The sequence below is a fragment of the Setaria viridis genome, chromosome 2, assembly GCF_005286985.2.
Source record: "Setaria viridis chromosome 2, Setaria_viridis_v4.0, whole genome shotgun sequence".
In the NCBI taxonomy this organism is placed as follows: domain Eukaryota; kingdom Viridiplantae; phylum Streptophyta; class Magnoliopsida; order Poales; family Poaceae; genus Setaria; species Setaria viridis.
The window spans coordinates 41,492,020-41,511,793 of NC_048264.2; the positions used below are offsets into that span (position 1 = coordinate 41,492,020).

The 19,774-nt window shown below is 50.1% G+C and overlaps 2 protein-coding genes across 2 annotated transcripts; both read right to left on the bottom strand.

Annotated features, from left to right (window-relative positions):
* Positions 1-80: 80 nt before the first annotated feature.
* LOC117844430 (receptor-like serine/threonine-protein kinase SD1-8) lies at positions 81-4,677 on the bottom strand. The gene is made up of 7 exons (XM_034725138.2): positions 3,074-4,677; positions 1,999-2,121; positions 1,685-1,890; positions 1,388-1,598; positions 1,046-1,280; positions 789-939; positions 81-693 (listed from the first exon to the last, which is right to left on the bottom strand). The coding sequence occupies exons 1-7, from the start codon at positions 4,359-4,361 to the stop codon at positions 385-387; spliced, it is 2,523 nt and encodes an 840-aa protein (XP_034581029.2). The 5' UTR covers positions 4,362-4,677; the 3' UTR covers positions 81-384.
* Positions 4,678-7,485: 2,808 nt separating this feature from the next.
* Positions 7,486-11,735, bottom strand: LOC140221728 (G-type lectin S-receptor-like serine/threonine-protein kinase B120). The gene is made up of 4 exons (XM_072291578.1): positions 10,367-11,735; positions 9,058-9,171; positions 8,525-8,965; positions 7,486-8,411 (listed from the first exon to the last, which is right to left on the bottom strand). The coding sequence occupies exons 1-4, from the start codon at positions 11,718-11,720 to the stop codon at positions 7,699-7,701; spliced, it is 2,622 nt and encodes an 873-aa protein (XP_072147679.1). The 5' UTR covers positions 11,721-11,735; the 3' UTR covers positions 7,486-7,698.
* Positions 11,736-19,774: the final 8,039 nt, after the last annotated feature.

Consider the following 19,774-nt stretch of genomic DNA (forward strand, 5'->3'; position numbering starts at 1 on the left):
GGGAGTAGGGAGGAAGAAGATTGGAGGAGGAAGAAGATAAGGTGGATGACAGATGAGGCTCGCAATTGACATTTGGGTCCTAACGGATGCAAACGCCGTCAATAATGAACCGTCCTTGTTTTGCCAAGCAAACAACGAACTAGGACGTCCTCATCACTCTAACTAAACACTAGGTGGGATTATCTCATCCTTCAAAAAGAAGGATGACCCTGCCCCATCCCACCGTGCCTTCATCCAAACACACCCGACGGGGAGGGTGGCCTAGTGACATATGGCTCCATACAACACCTGAACACCACCACTACTATGCTACTATTCACACAGATCGCAAGGCACAAAATGTCAAAATCCAAGTGCAGAGTTCAGGGCTAACGCCACGTGGTGTCACCGGCCTTCGACGATGGTGACGGTGACGTCGTTGACGGTGCAGGTTGACGACCACTCGCCGTCGGTGGAGGTGGAGCCCCTGTCGCTGCAGAACCCCGGGTGCCTCGGCTGCGGGAGCACCGCGCCCGGGTTGCCCAGCGCCATGAACACCGCCGCCATGTGCGGCCGGTCGTCGGCCCGCTCCTGCACGCACAGCAGCGCCACCTGCACGCACCGCCGCACCTCCGATACCCTGTGCTCGCCGGCGCCGGCCACCGTCTCGTCCAGCAGCGCCACCGCGTTGCCCTCCCTCCACAGCTTCCACGCCTGCCCGGCCATGGATGGATGGTGAATTGGTGATCAAGCTGTTCGTGTCAACAACAATGCCCTGTTCGTGAGCAAACTACTGTAAAATCGCTTACGTGGCTGAGGAGGCTCGTCTGCTCGCCGCTGCTGTAGATGCCCCGGTTCTTTCGGCCGCTGACGATCTCGAGGACAAGCACGCCGAAGCTGAACACGTCGGACTTCACTGAGAAGACGCCGTCCATGGCGTACTCCGGCGACATGTACCCGCTGCACGCCCATGGCGTCAACAAGTACACTTAGCTACTGAGGTGAAATGCAGAGCATGTTCATGGAGAACAAAAAAAAACGTCGGTCCTCTGTTGATCGTACTTACTATGTCCCGACGACTTTCCTGGTGTGCGAGTCGGTGTCGTCGCCGAAGATCCTGGCCACGCCGAAGTCGGAGATCTTGGGGTTCATGTCCCTGTCCAGGAGGATGTTGCCGGCCTTGAGGTCCCGGTGGATCACCTTGTACCGGGAGTCCTGGTGCAGGTACAGGAGCCCCCGGGCGATGCCCAGGATGATGTCGAACCGCTTCGACCAGTCCAGCTGCGCTGATCGACCCTTGTCTACTCAGACACATATTGTCCCATTTGTTTTGTCAATGTTCAATTAAAGGAAATCAGCGTTGGTAAATGTCGAGGATTAGCAGGCTGGATTGAGTTAATTTTGGTACCGAAGATGAAGTTGTCGAGACTCCTGTTCTCCATGTACTCGTACACCAGGATCCTCTCCTCTCCGTGGATGCAGCAGCCCAGGAGCCTGACGAGGTTCACATGCTGCAGCTTGGCGATGAGCATGACCTCGTTCTTGAACTCGCCCAAGCCCTGCGTCGAGAACTTGGACAGCCGCTTCACCGCCACCGTCTGCCCTCCTTCCAACTCCCCCTGATTCATTTCACGCGAATGAATTCACTTCAAAATTCAAACCAACGTGTCGTTTGCACGATTTGCCACTGCTAAATTTGTCTTACCTTGTAGACAGCGCCAAAGCCGCCTTCTCCAAGCTTGGTCCATGTCGCAAAATTGTCAGTGGAGAAAGCTATGGTCGCCATGTCAAAGAGCGTGACGTTCAGGTCTTTGTTCTGACCGGATTCATCTTCCAGCTTCCTGTCTTGGACCGGAGTAAGTGGGATACTGGAGTCAAACGAGTTGAACCTCTGCGTGCTCTGAGACGTCCCTGGATTGCTCAAGGAAAATTTTTGTTTCATACTCGGGATCAGCACATGGATTTGCAGAAACAACTACCTATTTCTCCTGTCAGAGATGGGAGACTTGGAGCTCACACCTTTGTTTCTGAAAAACTTGTTCCAGAAGAAGAATCCGCCGAGCCCGAAGAGGAGAAAGGCTGCTAAGCTTACGAAAACGGCGACAACTATGTTGGTCTTACTGGGACCGCCTCCATTGGAAGCTGTCAGCATCATCGTGGAAAAGGTTAGTAAAGGCATATTGATTTCATTGTACTATATGAAACTTGTGCACCAGCTGCTACTACTAATAAATGATTGCCTAAATGGTGTAGCTTTGAAAGAAAGAAACCCATAAACTCAATAGCTTTGTAACATGGTATTTTCCTTCTGTATCGTTTGCATTTGCATGTGATTCAGGAGATTGAACTTGTGCAGTTGGCAAGTACAAGAAAACAACCCTGCTGGTAATCAATATATTTTTTTGATAATTAATATGTACTGCAAATGTTGTAAACCTTCCTAGAGTAAAGAAAAGAAGATCGATCATATCAAACATAATGGCAATTTGGTCCCTTTCCTCTCTAGGTTCACTCCAGGGTCCAGGCTACAGCGCTACAAAATAGTATCTTGCAGAGCACTAAAAGGTCTGTTCAAGTTCAACCAAAGATGATGGCTACTAACACAAATAATGAAAAGAATAATCTACGTGAAAGATCAATTTTGAAATCGAAAGCGACTAGCGCTAGCTCGCGTTAGCCTTAGGCACTTGTTCCTGAAAGCAACAGTTGCCAACAAAAGGTCCGGCCAATCTTGATTTTGGTAGGGGAATGGTCAATTCAGGCTTAAAGATGCGCTTATCTGAATTTTCATCAGCTCATGCCTCATGTTATAAGCAATAGAATAACAGACGGAAAGCTTATGGGCCATGGTTAATCCAAGAATATATCTTATTCTCCTTTAGAAGAATCCAACTATCTTGCTCCTAGTTCTTAAGGATCTCTACTAGGACAGAAAAGTCTAAATGGCTCCTTTCTGTCTTGATTACTATGTTCTTCAAAAGAAATTCCGTCTTGACTACCTCATCCGACACAAGTATTCCCTCCAAAATCAATTCTTTATCCTTGAAAACTATGATGTCAACATATGAAAAGAGATGAGCAAGAAGATTCATACGCAGATCGGACGCCGCAAGACGAATGTACAGATCCTCGCCACCGGAAGGGAAATGCCTGATGTCTATCAGCAGCGAGCTCCAGATGATGCAGCCGCTGTCGCCGCCCTTGATGCTTGAGGCGGCGTAGGCCAAGCAGGAGCAGTTGGCCAGGCACATCTGCCTGCACTGGTCGACGGTGATGCTCTTGTCCTCCGTGGCGTTCGTCGTGTCCGGCAGCTTCACGCCGCGCAGCTGCAGGAACCCGTCGCCGGTGCAGTTGAGCGGCGTCACGCGCCGGCAGCCGGCGGAGCTGTCCCTGAGCTGCCAGTCCCGCGGCGACGCCGGCGTGAAGCCGTGCACGCAGCCACACGCCGGCGAGCCGCTGGCGGTGTCGCAGACGCCGAAGGCGCCGCACTGCGCGTAGTGGTCGCACTGGTCCCGCGGCAGCGACCAGTAGAGGCTCCACGCGTGGCCGCCCGGCGGCCACACGTAGCGCTGCACGCTGGACTGGTTCAGCACGAACCGCGACACAACGCCGGCGGCGCCGTCCACCACGAACGTGTAGTACACGTCGCTGGCGTTGGCGACGAACTCGAACCGGAAGTTGCTGTTGTTGGGCTCCATCTCCGGCTCGCCGCTGAACTGCAGCCCGTTCCACGGCCCGTTCCGGTACACCGGCGCCGTGCCGTTGTACCGTATGAACCCCTCGGGCACGCCGCGGATGTCGATGCCGAACGTGTAGTCGCCCTGCGACGGGTCGCCGGGGCTCCGCCACGTCGTCAGGTGCCGGTCGAGCCCGGTGGTCAGGTCCCACCCGAGCTTCATGCCAGGGAGCAGGGTGTCGGACGGGTGGTCGAAGCTCTGCCACAGGACGGCGCCACCGCCGTCCCGGAGCACGAAGTTGCCGCTGTCCAGCAGCTGCGCTACGGGGGCGCCGGTGCCGCTCGTGTTCGATGGCGCCGATGACCAGAATACACGCCCGGAGCTATCGGCGATCACCAGGCTGCCGGTGGCGTTGATGGCAAGGCTAGCCGTGGCGCCGGTGATCGGCGCGTCCCGGTTAGCGACCCAGACGATGGTCTGGGGAGCGATGCCCATGTACCAGATGCCCAAGAACCTCGCCGTCGAGCTCGCCGGGGTGAAGAAGCCCAACTCGAAGACCCCGCCCGCCGAAACAAGCGTCTCGCCATCGGCTAGGGAGGAGTTGGCAGCGATGGTATCTGCCGCGGAGGCAGGGGAGGAGAAGAACGTAACGAGCAGGGGAAGCAAAAGCAGCTGAGCTAATGGCGGCCGCACGCCCGCAACCATGGCTCTGTTCGGCACAGGCCGGAAAAGCGCGACGCACTCACTGCCCAATTCCCCCGTCCCCCCAACTATGACGAGCTACAATTTTTACTCGTCGGCACGCCGGCGAGAATCCTTCGAACCCTCTCACCTACCGTCCCCCATGGGGAACGTTCGTGCATCCGCTTTTGCATGTCGACTTGCGAGGATTTTGAAGTCGGAAGCCAAGATTGACCACGGCGGCGGTTGGTTTGGCAGGGATTTCCACGGCTGCGGTGGGTCGGCTCAGTCCAGCCCAGCTTCATCTGGGATTGGAAAGTGGGTGGTGATGGTGATGTTCTGAGACATTCTCACAGGAGTAGAAATGCGTTAATTCTTCTTCGTTTCTTCCCCGACGGCGACCTCGCCGAAGCAGAGTCTCCCCTGTTGACGCAAAGTGGGGGACTTCAGAGCAAAAAATATCGTTTTTTGTTGAGCTGGTGGTAGTAGTCTTGACGCAAGAGTAGAATTGTAGAAGGCATCACGCCATCTCGCCACACAAGTTTTTCACCTAGCGGTAAAATTGAACCGGTGGGACTTGCGTCTTCCATATGACCCTGCCCCACTGGCTGCAGTAGTGCATTGTCAGGGACGCTAGTCTAGAAGATACAGATCTTTCATTCCGATTGTAGTAAAATTGTCCACGTGCAGAATCAGAGTATCTTATACTTTTAGGATAAAATAGCAATCAAATTGTTGTTTGGTATCGTCTTATATTTTGGTGTCGTTTTAGGAAGGAACCCTATGCAGAAAACGGCCCAAGTCAATTAATTACTGCATACTCCTTTTGTCCATTTCTGGGTTTCACATAAGTCAAACTGTTTTTTTAACTTTGACTGTCAATAATAAAAAATATAAAGATTACTATCATGAAACTAACTATTATGATATGTAATTATTTATATTTAAAATATTTATTTTTATAGATATTATTGGTTAAAATAGCAGATTGAAGACCATGTCGATATCAAAAATGCTTATATTTGTGGACGGAGGGAGCCTGTCATATCTATGTCAATGGAACCAAGTCATTTACTAAATGCTTTTTTTGTCTTGGATATCAAGACGTAACAATATTTCTACACAGATATAGTTTCCTTTTTAAATTTCTTTCTCTTCAACTCATTTCATGTTCATGATGCAACGTTTACTTTAAAAAATAATGGATGATTTACGTATGTTGATGCCGAGTAGAAAATCTGTCCAATCGAACAGTAGTTGACTGTGAAAAAGCGGCCATTGACGGATTGACCCAAGTAAAACCTGGTCATAAATGCACTCAAAAGAAATAAATGTCCCAACATTTGCTAAAGAAACTAAATTTTATATAAAATGGTGCTTGAATTTTTTTAGGGAAAATGCTGATTGAGTTTACATGCAGTGATGCAACCTAGGCCAGAACTTATAATGTTGGCAAGAAAAAGGCCGGTTATCATTCAGAAATTTCGAAAACGAAAAGGCTAACACGTAACGGATCGCGTGCAAGTGAGCTACCCACCTGGGCTTGCTCCATATTGAAGAGCCCCACCCCACTACCTCTTACCGGGTCGTGTGTGGCCCAGTTGAACAGTGTACACGCGCAACCCCCACAACCGGGCCGAAAAGGCGAGGACCACAATCTTTAGATGGCAACCGGGCCGAAAACGCAGCTTAATTTAGATGACACTCATGGGCTGCCCATAGCCGCTAGATGTTTTGCTTTGGAGGCGCACCAGAGCTGCCCTTCTTGAGTAATTTCAGTTAGCAACAGAGTGACGTTCTTCGGAGATGATCTGTCGAAAATCCGATCATTGTGCTCTTTCCAAAGCTTCCATGAGACAAGCATGAAAGCCGAGTCCAAACCTTTCCTTTTGGCCACGTTGATGCTCCTTCTCTTGTCGAGCCCAACTGAACTTCTTGTGCCGGGATGATGTTCTGCAAGTTCAGCATTGCACTGACTTCGTGCCATACCTGCATTGAGAAGGAGCACCTGGAGAAGAGATGATCGGCAGTCTCCAGTTCCTGATCGCAAAGAGCGCAATTTGCTTGCTCCTGCAGCCCTCGCCTTTACCTCCTGACGGCTGTCCAAAGCCGGTTCTTTACTGCTAACCACATGAAGAATTTCACTTTCAATGGTGCCCAAGCTTTCCAAATTGGTTCAGCTGCAGCAAACTCGATGGCGGTGTTGTAGAACTTGCAGGCCGATTTTGCAGAGTAGGAATGGGAGATGTCCCATTTCCAGGAGACTGAATCTTCAACGCCGGCCGTTAACTGAACCTGCCGTAACTGATGCCAAAGACCGATGTATTCAGTTAGCACGGTTACTGTTAACCGTCCAGCAATATCGTTTATCCATGCTTGTGTTGCAGCCCTTGTGCTACTGCCCGCCGGTTTTTGATTCTTGGCCTGATCAAGCTGCACAATTCCGGCGCCATGATGCTGGGCGAAGCTTGTGCCAACCAATTGTCAGTCCAGAACAGCGCCAAATTTCCATCTCCTACACGTACCTCAATGGAGGCTTGAAACAATTGTTTCAAAACCAGATCCTGTTCAAAATCTAGCCTCATGTGTTTCCATGGCCGATTAGAATCCGTTTTCTGCAACCAAAGCCACCTCATTCTCAAGGAGAGTGATGCAATGCGTAGGTCAGGAATGCCCAGCCCTCCATAAGCAAACGGTCTGCAGACAGACGGCCAGGCCACCATGTGCTGCGGGTTTGCCGGCCCAAAGAAAACCACGACGCCTCTTGTGAATTTCCTGCAGCACCCATTCCGGAACTTTTAGGGAGATGAATGTGTGAATGTGTGGACAGTGATCGAGCTCATAACCGCTTTGTTAGTCTACCGGCTTTATTCATCAAGGGGAGCCTTCCAAGCGGGCATGCCCGCTGATACCTTATCAATCATTGGCTGGAAGTGACATTTCTTCAGACGAGTCACTGAAAGAGGCAGCCCCAGGTATTGAATCGGGAATTCAGAGGTAGGAATCGGCAGGATGGTTTGTATAGTGTGAAGCTGTTCATCTGAGCAGGCAATGGGAGCTATCAAGCTCTTGTGCAGGTTAGTGTGGAGTCCGGATGCTCTTCCAAAGAACTTGAGCACCTCCTGGATAGTGGTGACATCCTGAACACTTGGCGCTGCAAATAGAATCATATTATCGGCATAGATGGAACATTGGTAGTGTATGGCACTGTCTGCAGGTGGAGCAAGAACACCATCTTGTGCAGCTCTCTTCAGAAGTCGATTAATTAGTGAAGTGAGTTACAAAATTGTGATCCTATATACGCACGTAGCGAAAGCACTTGCCGGTCCAATTCCCCTGTGGATCCCTGCATCCTAGGTAGCTACCTCCCCTGCAGCATGGTGACGGTGAGGTCGCAGGCGGAGTAGGACTCGTCGGCATGCCCGCCCCCGAACAGCCCGTCCCTGTCCGACGACGTGCACTGCAGCGTGAACGTCGGCGGCTTGGGCGTCGGCAGCACGCAGCTGTCGCTTCCCAGCGCCATCACCACGTAGGGCACGTCGGGCCGGTCGCACGCGTGGTCCTGCACGCACAGCAGCGCCATGTGCACGCACCGCAGCGCCTCCGCCGTCGCCGCCCCCGCCGCCGCCCGGACCGCCGGGTCGACGAGCTCCTCCCCCTTGCCGGCGCTCCACAGCTGCCACGCGTACCCGACGATGTTGATGGATCCCTCCATGTGGTGGAAGCTGCTGTTCTTCTGGCCCGACACGATCTCCAGGATGAGGATGCCGAAGCTGTACACGTCGGACCGCACCGAGAAGAGCCCCTCCATGGCGTACTCCGGCGACATGTACCCCAGTGTGCCCACCACGCGGTTCGTGTTCACCTGGTTCTGGTCGCCGCCGAAGATACGCGCCATGCCGAAGTCGGAGATCTTGGGGTTCATGTCCCGGTCCAGCAGGATGTTGCTGGCCTTGAGGTCCCGGTGCACCACCCGGAGCCGCGAGTCGCGGTGCAGGTAGAGGAGCCCCCGCGCGATGCCCTCGATGATGTGGAACCGCGTCTTCCAGTCCAGCAGACCTCGCCTCGCCGGATCTGCAGAGATCACCGATCAGAACCAACCACACTGTCAGCCTCTGAAGATTGTTGCAAGAATTGTGCTGTGAGAAATTAAAGTAGAATTGAATGATGCCGGGTCATCGTCGTACCGAATAGGAAGGCGTCGAGGCTCTTGTTGGGCATGTACTCGTACACCAGGATCTTCTCCTCCCCCTGGATGCAGCACCCCAGCAGCTTCACAAGGTTGCGGTGCTGCAGCTTGGCGATCAGGATCACCTCGTTCTTGAACTCCTCCAGGCCCTGGCCGGAGCTCCGGGACAGCCTCTTCACCGCGACCTCTTCGCCGCCGGGGAGCTTTCCCTTGTAGACGTGGCCGAAGCCTCCCTCCCCGAGCTTGTTGTCGGCACTGAAGTCGCCGGTGGCCGCCGCTACCACCTCCAAGGGGAACAGCGGCAGCTCGCACTTCTTGCCGCCCTCTGCCTCCTCTTGCTCAGGCTGCTTCGGCCCTGAGAAATCCTGCCTTGATTCCCGAACAGGGAGCAGCGACGGGAGCCTTGGCTTCCCCCTACTTCCAACGATGCCAAGTTTCTCTGCACAGGATGAAACACGGTCGGGGTGAATAATGTGCTCAAATAGCGAAATTGACTGAAAAATCGTCTCAGATATGAACTTTTTCCCTCACCTTTGATTCTTCTCCTGCATTTCCACAGGAGAAGGCCGCATCCTGCTAACACAGCCACAACGACGATAACTGCAATGACCACTGTTGTCCATCGCCTCGTTTTGGAGCCCGTGTCTGTGCAGCGAGAAGCATCAGAAAGTGTTATCAGCACGTGCAAATCTCATGTACAGTAACTAGTTTTTCTACAGTTAAATGAACCAGTTCAGGTTCAGGATGTCATAGCAGATGAAAGCAATTCAAGAATATATGGGTCAAGGTGTCCAAGATTTGTTTTTCTGAACATGCATTCAGACTAGCTAGGTGATATAAAATATCACCATATATGGTCAGACATGACATGCTGACCAAACAAGGTCAAACAGATGTGATGTTTCACATGTTCCCTGTGTGCTAAACTGCTGATTGGAATATCATATGGGTGAACCTAACTGTCCACCTCGGCTTCATCCAAAAGCTCAATAAACCATGTTAGGTCCTTTTCATGGAGCCGACAGACGGCATTGTCTTTTCCCCTTACCTCGAATATTCTAGTTGAGGGAAAACTCTAAGGACGCGTCGTTGCCAAAGCAATTAATCTTTAAGACGAACAAGAGATTGCGATATTTTGTTCTTTTTTAACAAGTCAACGTCCAAAACAAATGGTTTGCAGAAGTTGTCATAGACTCGTAGTTGAAGTTGAAATCGACGAACATTTACTGATTTAATCAGCCTATACGCATCGTCGAACAACGACAGGCAATAAATCACTGAAAATGGTATGACTGTGACACCACCATCTGGAAATCATATGTACCTCAACCAGATAATTCTGGCAATGCAATTTTCTTCAGAAAATAAACAGGATAAGCATTGATTTTCTAAGGGTGAAACGGTCGTCGCGCCGGGGTTTTCACCCTTCAGAATCGCTGTTCACTAGTCCAAGTTTGCAACCATCTTGCACACGCCTACCTCGGTGAATTTTATCTCGTGGACTAGAGAAGGCGCCGCGCAACGAGATTGAGTCCCCAATAACTTTACACGCATGCATTTACACTGCTCACTGCTACTTTGCCTATGTCATTTCTCTCTCTACACGGCTAGAATCGCATTCCTGGAAGAAGGCTATTCTTTCTCAAATCCATTGGTTTGACATTTAGCTCAGTCAATTTGTCAGTTCTTGAGGACAGCCAACAAACAAAGAATTCAAGTATTTGTCAGTTTTTAGCAAGCAAATTAAGAAATTCGTTTCCCAAACAATTTTCTACCCCAGCGAAAACTCTACGCGTATGTTCTTCAATCATAACCAAGCAAGCAAGAACATGGTTCTTACCTAATATGGATGCCGGGACCTTGACGTGCAGATGGTAGCCTTCTCCATCCGGGAACTGGTAGATGTCCAGCAGTTCTTGGCCCCATGTCAGGCAGCTGGTGCCGATGCTGTAGCTGTAGGCGCCGCAGGAGCAGTTGGCCAGGCACGTCTGACTGCACGCATTCTCGTCGCCCACCGTCGTTACCCAGGTGGCGAAGTTGGGTAGCTTCACGCCGGGGAGGTCGGCGAACCCGACGCCGCCGCCGCCGCCGCCGCTCACGTTGGTCTCGCAGGTCAGCGGGGCGCTCCTCACGCAGCCCTGCGCCCAGTTCCCGCCGCCGTACGCCGCCGGGTCTCTCGGCTCGAAACCCTTCAGGCAGGTGCAGACGGGCCGGCCATTGTTGCCGGCGGCGCACTCGGCGTTGGCGCCGCAGGTGTTGTAGGCGTGGCAGGGGATCGTCGGCTGCGACCAGACGGTCTCCCACTCGCCGGTGTCGAGGAGCATGTAGCACGTCTCGGTGCCGTTGGGGTGGAGCATGAACCGGTACTCGGAGGTGTTGTAGGTGTTGAAGACGTAGGACATGACTCCGTCGCGCTGCGACGGGTCGCCGTTGAGCTTGAAGCCGTAGACGTACAGGGAGCGCCACGGCACGCCGACGAAGTTGGTGTTGGCCCACTGGCCGGAGCGCCAGTAGGTGGCGTTCTCCTCGCCGCCGGCGCCGCCGCCGCCCCGGGGGCTCCGGCGCCAGATGTAGAGCTGCGCGGAGCCGAGTGGGTCCTGTCCGAGCGTGAAGTCGCCGGTGCCGGGGTCACTGGCGCTCCGCCACGACGTGAACAGCGTCCGGCTGACGACGGCCCCGTTGCGGCGGTCGAGGGTGATCTTCATCCCGGGGAGGAATGTGTCCGCCGGTTGGTCGAAGCTCTGCCAGACCAGCTCCGGCTGCCCGCCGTCGCCGCCGCCGGCGGTCAGCTGGATGTTCCCGTTATCGACGATGGCGAGGGTGACGTTCCCCAGCGGCGAGGACGTGTTGGTGCTCCAGGCGACGCGGTCGCCCTCCATGACCCGCAGCTCGCCCGACGCCGTGACGGCCGCCGAGTAAGCCGAGGACGCGCTCACGGGCGCGTCGCGGTTGGCCACCCACGGCACCGTCTGCTCTTTGGCCCGCGCGTACATGACGCCCAGGTACCGCCGCGAGGGGTCGCCCTCGGTCGGCGTGAAGAAGGCCAGCGCGAAGGTGCCGCCGGGCGACACGAGCCTGTCGTTGGCCCCCAACGACTGGCCCTGCGACAGCGTCGCCGCCGCGTCGGCACGGACGGCGGCGTGGAGGAGGAAGAAGAAGAAGAGCGCTGCTGCCGTGGTGGCGGCATGGGCCATCACTTCCTTTGGCTCGTGTCGAGGGGATCGGAAGGAGAAGGGAAGAGAAGTCGGGCGGATCAAATGGCGGGAGAGTCCCGCGCGGCGGGTGTATATGATGTGGGCGCGGCGGCGCGCGCGCGAGGCGCGTGGACGAGCCGGTGGGCCGCATGGTTTTTGAATGGGCGGATTAGTCGACTAAGCACTTGGATAGCTGATTGGCATGGCGCGACGAGGGTAAAGTGGTCTGGAAACGAAGGAGCTGAGAAGGCCGGGGTTCACATTGCAAGAAAGGTAGAGTAGGACTGCGCCCGCGCGCACGAGCCCGGCGACAAAACAGCATCTGACTTACGACCGGTAAACTATGAATTGATGGCGAACTGATCCGGTAAATTGACAGGTTTAGAGTCCTCATGAATGATGCGAGGATTGATCATTCGTCATTTGAGGTGCTTCATCCAGTTGAAAAAGAAGGTGTTTTATGTTTACCCTAAGTAAAATTCTCATACTTTGAGTCTTTGACAAGTCTTTTATTTTTTAAAAAAAATACCAACATATATAATATTATATTAGTTTTTTCTAAATTTACCATGAAAAATATATAAATAGTATATTTATTTGGTAATGTAGATGTCAATATACTTGTATATAAATTTATCTAGAGTTTGAGAAGATCAGCTTAGTACTCCACAAAATTAAAACACCTCACTTTCTTTTTTGCGATACAAAACACTTTACATTTTGAAAAGATAAGAACCATGTATTTTTGCGGTAGTTTGTGTATGTAACAGTTGAGATGAGCCCAGTTTATCCCCGTCAAACTTTGTGTCAATTTTTGCTTGGATCGATCTAGGAGGTAACTTCCTCACGGGCGCGTTTCGTTCAGCTGCCGTGGCGTCACCCTGACTGCGGCAGGCAGGCTGTGGAAGGCACGCGCGCGCCACGGATTGTGAACGAAACGCGCTGCTAGTTCTTTGCCCTTGTGGCAAAAGGAGGAGGCGCCGTTTTGCTGACGAGGAGCCGACGCGTCCCTGATCTGCTAGCTTGGGATGGCGCAGCCATTAATCTAGCCTGATCTGACTAACGAGGGAGCACGAGCCTAAGAATTTACGCAAATTTGTCTAGAAGACTAGAAGGATCAGATGAGCCAACGGCCGTTTTTCTAGTCTAGGGCTCTATAGGTCAAAACTCAAAAGCACACGAGTGACGGCCCAAACGACCCGGCCGTGTGTCCATAGCTGGCTGCTGCGACAACTTAGCACTGGGCCTGTCAGTATGTCACTCACACCAACGCAACAATGCCAACAAACCACCCTGTTTTTCTCATGAAAGTTTTCCCGGTGAAACTGAGGAGAGCAGAGAGCACCGCACAGGCAGTCGGGGTGGATCGGACTTGCGACTTGGGGTGGGGGGAAGCGTCGAGCGGAGCGCGTGCGCGTCGGGCTCGGCCAGCCAGCGGCGCGGTCGCCGATCGAGAAAAGAAAAAAGGAATTCGAGTGATTCTACTCGGCGCATTCGTCCCGTCCGTCGGGCTGGTCGGGTCGGTTGCCGGAGCCTTTGTTCAAACGAACTCGCGCGGGGGATGGGCCGGCCGGCCGGCCGGGAACCAGTAGTGATCCGGGCGCCCGCGGCTTGCGACGACGAGCAGAAGCTTCCGCCGCGACCCATTTAGAACAAACCTGCTGTAGTAGTTAGGCAGTAGCCGGTGACTGAGACTCCTCCCACGAAAAGGAATCTACTACTTCTGAGGCCTTGTTTACTTCCCAAATTGGGAGTTGCAAAATTGATATTTTGCCATAAATGCGACACTGTAGCGTTTCGTTTGTATTTATGAATTATTGTCCAAATATTGACTATTTAGGTTCAAAAGATTCGTCTCGCAAAGTACAACAAAACTGTGCAATTAGTTTTTGATTTCGTCTACATTTAGTACTCCATGCATGTACCGCAAGTTTGATGTGATGGGGAATCTTCTTTTTGCATAGTGTTAAAGTTGGGAGTTTGGAGGTAAATAAACAAGGGCTGAGCTGCTGCAGGCTGTGGTACGGTACGATGCTGCTGTGCACTTGTGCATCATTCGATCTATACTATAGTGATCGGTTAACGTGCGACGTCGACGCAACTGCTAGCCGTTGTTGCTTCCAGTTCCAGCTGACTATTCTTTCCCGTACCGGCACGCGGACCGCCGCCGGGAGCTGCCACACCGGAAGTGGCACCTGGAGTCGCCGATGCCGCGTGAACTACTGGTCCAACCGGCGCTGTTGTGTGCCTCATGCTGTGTCTTACTTGCCGTTGACGATGCACCGTGCACCTAGGTTTTCATTAATTCATGCTGAGATAGAGATATAGTTGGACATCTACCAGGCGTTTAGATCATTCAGCCCCAGTTGTTCCCATCATTTTTTCCTGCTTGGTTTTAGTAAATCAAAATCGTAGTCACTAATTAATGGGGAACACCGTGGTACTACTTATGAAAGTAACCCGAAGCAAGCGCATCAAGAGAGAACATCGTGGGGATCGAGCACAGCGAAAAAATGGTTAGAAACCGGTCGAAACGCGCGCGGAGAATCTCGTGAAATACAGCGGGTTGGTATATGGACGGTGGACGCCGGCATATACAAAACTGGCGCGCTCCAACGTACTGTACTCTGCTGCCATTCCAACAACTATCCGTTGTCCGGCCGGTCGGCCGCCGCCGGAAGATGCCAAGCGGTTGGCATCTGGAGGACCCTGCAGTCGCCAATGGCGCGTGGCCTGTGGAGCCCTGGGCCGCTGGTTCTGGTTGCCTCAAATGCATTGCGGTTGCACCACATATTAGCTTGTTGGAGTATCAAAACTTGAAAAGGAAAAAAAACTGCATTATTTAAGATGAGCTTCATGTATTTAGATAATTCGTTTCAAAAAAATGTATTTAGATAGAGCACTATTGTGCAGCTTACGTAGTGCATAATTGTTGGGGGTGTTGTTCTAACCTCTAGCAAACCTACATTATATCGAAACTCAAGAAAAAACTGGTTATTTAAGGCGAGTTTCATGTGGTTATAAGTACATGTTTAGATAGAGATGATCGTATGATTTTATCAAAATCCAGTCAAATTAACTTTTGAAACTTCAATTTTTAATAGTTTCCAAAATATTGTGTATGAAGTAGAAAGAATCATATTGTAGATTTGTCTTGAAAAACATTCATAATCTCGTATTCATTAAGCACTGCTACTACTATATCCTAAGGTCCGACAACGTACTGCGCACGAGCCTAAGGTCGGTCGCAGTCTTCGAAACGTCTCCGATCCCATGAAATGCAGCGAAACATTCTGCATGTCAACCAGATGTACACAGTGGCAATGAAAGCGCATTTGGTATTTTTGGTCTCGTCATCTTTTCCAAACCCTGCAAGAAATTACGCAGTTTTGTCTAGAAGTGCTAGATGAGCCAACAGTCGTTTTTTGCGAGTCAAAAGCGCACGGGGGACGCACGCATACTTATATTCAAACTTTACAATTTTTTACTAATAATTTAGCCAACAATTTTTTTAAAAAAATTTAATATAAATATGATACGGTTGTATTTATTATAACTATAAATAATATAATGTAAGATAAATGAATAAACGGAGACAGTACCGGAGGGAGTACCGAAGAGAGCACAGGTGAGTCAGGGCCAGTGGAGTTGCCACCTGGGACGGGGGAGCATCAAGCGGAGCGCGTGCGCGTCAGGCAGGGGGCAGCCACCCAGCGCCGGTCAGTCGCCGATCGAGAAGAATTCACGGGCCGGGCACGTGCTCCCTCCGATCCCCGCCGGAATTCGATTCTACTCGGCGGACCCGTCCCGTCCGTCGGATCCGTCGCCGAAGCAGCGTTTCTTTCCTGGACGGGCGGGGCGGCGCTTGGAATGGAACCGTAAAAACCAGCGCCGCGCTGGGGAGCGGATCGCGGGAAACACGCTTGAAAACCGGACGGAACGGCCGGAACTTGGAACGAACGCGCGTGAGACGGGACAGGAATCTAGACGCCCGCGGCTTGCGAGACGACGAGCAGAAGCTTCTGCCCGGTCCATCTACAATGAACGAACCTACTAGTAGCACGTCAGATTATTCATTCTCCCTGGAAAAGAACTTACCAGTAATCCGTACTAGTGAAGTACAGTAGCACTAACTGCCGCTGTGCTTCGATCTGCGGGCAGTTCTAACCAAGATACCAGCCATAATTTCATCATCAAGAAACTAGGACTAGATACTATTTTTCCAATGCAAACATCACTATTTCATACTTAAATTTAATATTACTCATCTCTCGTGATGTCTTCGATGGTGTGTAGAAACTAGATCTCATGCAAGACCTGATTTTCTTCTCTTTCTTCATTTACTCTATTGCCACATCATTTTTTATCCTAGGTGGTAGCTCATTTAATTCTATGGACATTGTCGTTGTCAAGATTTGCGGATCGAGACTTAGACTAGTAAATTTCTTTTATGCGCGTAAGGCTTCGGATGGTGGCGTGGGAGACACTGGGTTAGACTGGTTCGGGCAAAGGAAGGCCCTACGTCTAGTATCGGGAGCTGCTCGTGTTACCCACGTGGGACTCTGTAGTAGGGGTTACAGTAGTGTGAGAGAGGGAACTGATCCTAGGTCTCTTGAGTGCGCTCGTGCTCTAAGTGAGTGTGGGTGTGTTCTATTTGCTTTAGAGAGTCTCTTGTCTCAGGACCCCCGGTCCTCCTTTTATAGCGTGAAGGGGAAGCTCGGGGTTACAGATGAGCCAGGCATGAGGAGAAGTAAAAGAGATAAGCTAAGTAAAATATAACACAAGGAGAGGGTCCCAGGGCCGCCGCTCCCGCTCCGGCCTTCGGTCCTTGTTAGCGCGCCCATCGAGGGAGGGCGATTTCTTCCAGATCTTGTCGATGATCTCCCCGGTCGCCGTTGCTGCCGAGCACGATGATGATCCTTAGCCTTGGCATCTGTGCCCGTCGGGGAGGAGGGCCGATTCTGTTACCCTGCTGATTACCCGTGAGACGCGGATGTCGCATCCCTGTCATCGGGAGCACGGGGCGCGAGAGCGAGCGGAGCGCCCTCCTGTGTCGTTCAGCGCGGGCCATGAGTACCCTGCGGCAAATCAGAGGGAGTCGCGACCACTGCAGCTCGTGCCGCACGGCCGCGCATGGGTATTCGTGACGGATTACGTCGGGGGCGCCACTCCCTTTCTGCATGACAGGGCCGCGACGCATTTATGGTGAGGTCGATAGGGGGACCCACGAGATCGGCACCCTGATCCTCCAATCCGCACTCGAGACGGATATTTATCTTGTGGACCCGAGCGAGTCCGACCCCCGCGCCCAGGGTCAGGCGAGGCGGAGTTTTTGCGGCGGGGGTCGGGCGCTCCCGACCTCGGTCCTCTGGGTCGGGCGAGGCGGAGTTTTAGTCTTCAAGGGGTCGGGAACGTCCGACCTCGGGGCTCTAGGTCGGGCGAGGCGGAACGTGGCCTCTCCCTCCTATATTGGGCCGACGGCAATCTTGCCATCTTAGATGGGCCTGGGCCTTTATGTTTTGTTGATTCCATGGGCTAGGGAAGATCGTTAATATTTCCCCCAACAGACACCATCCTAATCATTGGGTTGGACTGCCCTAATAACATGCAACGTAGGTACGTACGCAATGGCTACCGTTGCTTCCAGTGACTATTCTTTTCTGTATCGGTACGTTTGACTAGGAATGGTTCGGATCGGATATGCATGGAATCAAATTCGAATAGCACTATTTACTACATTCGTATTCGAATTCAAATACGAATACAAAACAAATGGTTTGAATTTGGATTCCCATTCGGATACTTGCTCCACTTATAACATAGCATCATAACGAGTATCAACTTTGTTTTGTCGATAGTTTTATAATTGATCAAAAACTATGTTACAAGTAGGGGTAAATTATGAGCATAGTACATAATAGATATATTATTGGATAACTTATTTATTAATAAATAATTAAATATATCAAAATAAATATAAGAATAAGTAGTTTCACAAACATATATATCATTTAATAATAAAAATAAGTTCATCAATACTTTAAATTTTGATTTATGCATTTAGTAAATAATATAATATATTTAAAATTAATATGATTAGTCATATTAAAATTAATTAAACTTTATCATTATATATCACTAGTAATATTAGGTTAACATAATTAGTCATTTGCCATATAAATAATTTTTTAATAGTTTAAATGGTGTAAATAATTATTTTATTAGCAATATTAAAATTAACATCATTTGTGATTAGTATTTAGTAATATAAATAAGTTTTAGATTGCTTCATTGGGTACTTTATTCTTTGCAGATACGGATAATGTTAAATATTTCACATTTTTATCGAATATGAATCTAGAACCAGATAGAAAAAAACACTGAAAATCGAATCCAAATACACCCATTTGACATGCACATTAAAAACGAATACAAATACGGATATCCATAATAACATTTTTAGTGGATATGAATTCGGATAATTTGGATTTCCAGACGTCCATATCCATCCCTATGTTTGACCGCCGGCGGGAGCTGCCAAGTGGCACATGGAGTCGCCACTTTCGCGTGAACGTACTCTTAGTCCAACCGGCACCGTACTGTTATTTGTGTGCCACATGCTGTTACTTGCAGTTCAAGGGGTGTTTGGATACGAGGTGCTAAACTTTAGTAAGATCACATCGGATGTTCGGATGCTGATTAGGAGGACTAAATATGAACTAATTACAAAACTAATTGCACAAATGGAGTCTAATTCGCGAGATGGATCTATTAAGCCTAATTAATCCATCATTAGCAAATGGTTACTGTAGCACCACATTGTCAAATCATGGACTAATTAGGCTTAATAGATTCGTCTCGCGAATTAGACTCCATCTGTGCAATTAGTTTTATAATTAGACTATATTTAATACTCCTAATTAGTATTAAACATCTGATGTGATAGGTGCTAAATTTTAGCGGACTGCATCCAAACAGGCCCTCAATTAGGTGGCGCGTCGGGATGTCGAGTTGATCTGGTGCCATCGTGCAGCTTATTGTTACTAAAAAAAATTCAAAGACAAAGTCGTTTAAATTTGGGGCGAATATAATTGCACGTTTCGTTCATGTTGAGATAGTGATAGTTGGATTATTATGTGCACTTCTTGTCCGTCGTCATCAGCTCAGTTCAGTTGTTCCCATCATTTTCTGCTTTGGATTCTCTCTCTCTCTCTCTAGATTATTCTACGGAGTAGTAAATAAATCAAAATCATAATGACTGATGAGGACAGAGGAACACCAGGATTTAACATTATTGTAGGTCTTATTATTCCTCAATGTGAAGGGTAGACGTCGCTGGCCGGCGCGCACAGAGTTTGCCGCGAAGCAAGCGCTGACCTGGACCGCACCCTCAGTATAAAACTGGTGAGCTCCAATGGTTGGTCAACGGGCGTCGCAGGTACTGTTGCATATCCGTATTATTTGAGTATCGAAACTTGAAAAGAAAAAAAAAACAGTTCTGCAATTGGGCTGAGATTCATGCATGTTTTGTTCATTCATTCAAGTTTAGACTGAGATGTCTATTATACGCGCAACCAACAACACGAAATAATACGGGTGGCTCATATGATATTTGATCTTAATTTGGTGGCACCTCAATTGATCATTAAATTGACCACGCATCATCGCACAGCTTGTTTATTTAGTGTACAATTATTCGGGGATTGTTGTAGCAAACTGCAAACATACATTATCGGAACTCGGGGGAAAAAACATGTGGCATTTGAGGCGAGTTTCACGCGTAACTAATAAAAACATGTGGCATTCGTTGAAAAACTCATAATCTCGTACTACTAAAATATCTAACAATATTCTAAAAAAATGGTCAAAGATAATAAATCCGAATATCACAACATGTTGTGGGATTTGATAATCTACAACAGTATATATTTTTTTGAACGAGTGGGAATGTAGATTATAGAAGATGAAGAAGTTTCACCACTTATAGAAGTTGCTTTCCACAAGCTTGATGTGGAAACAAATCTTCATGTGTAACTAATGTTATGTTCATATGT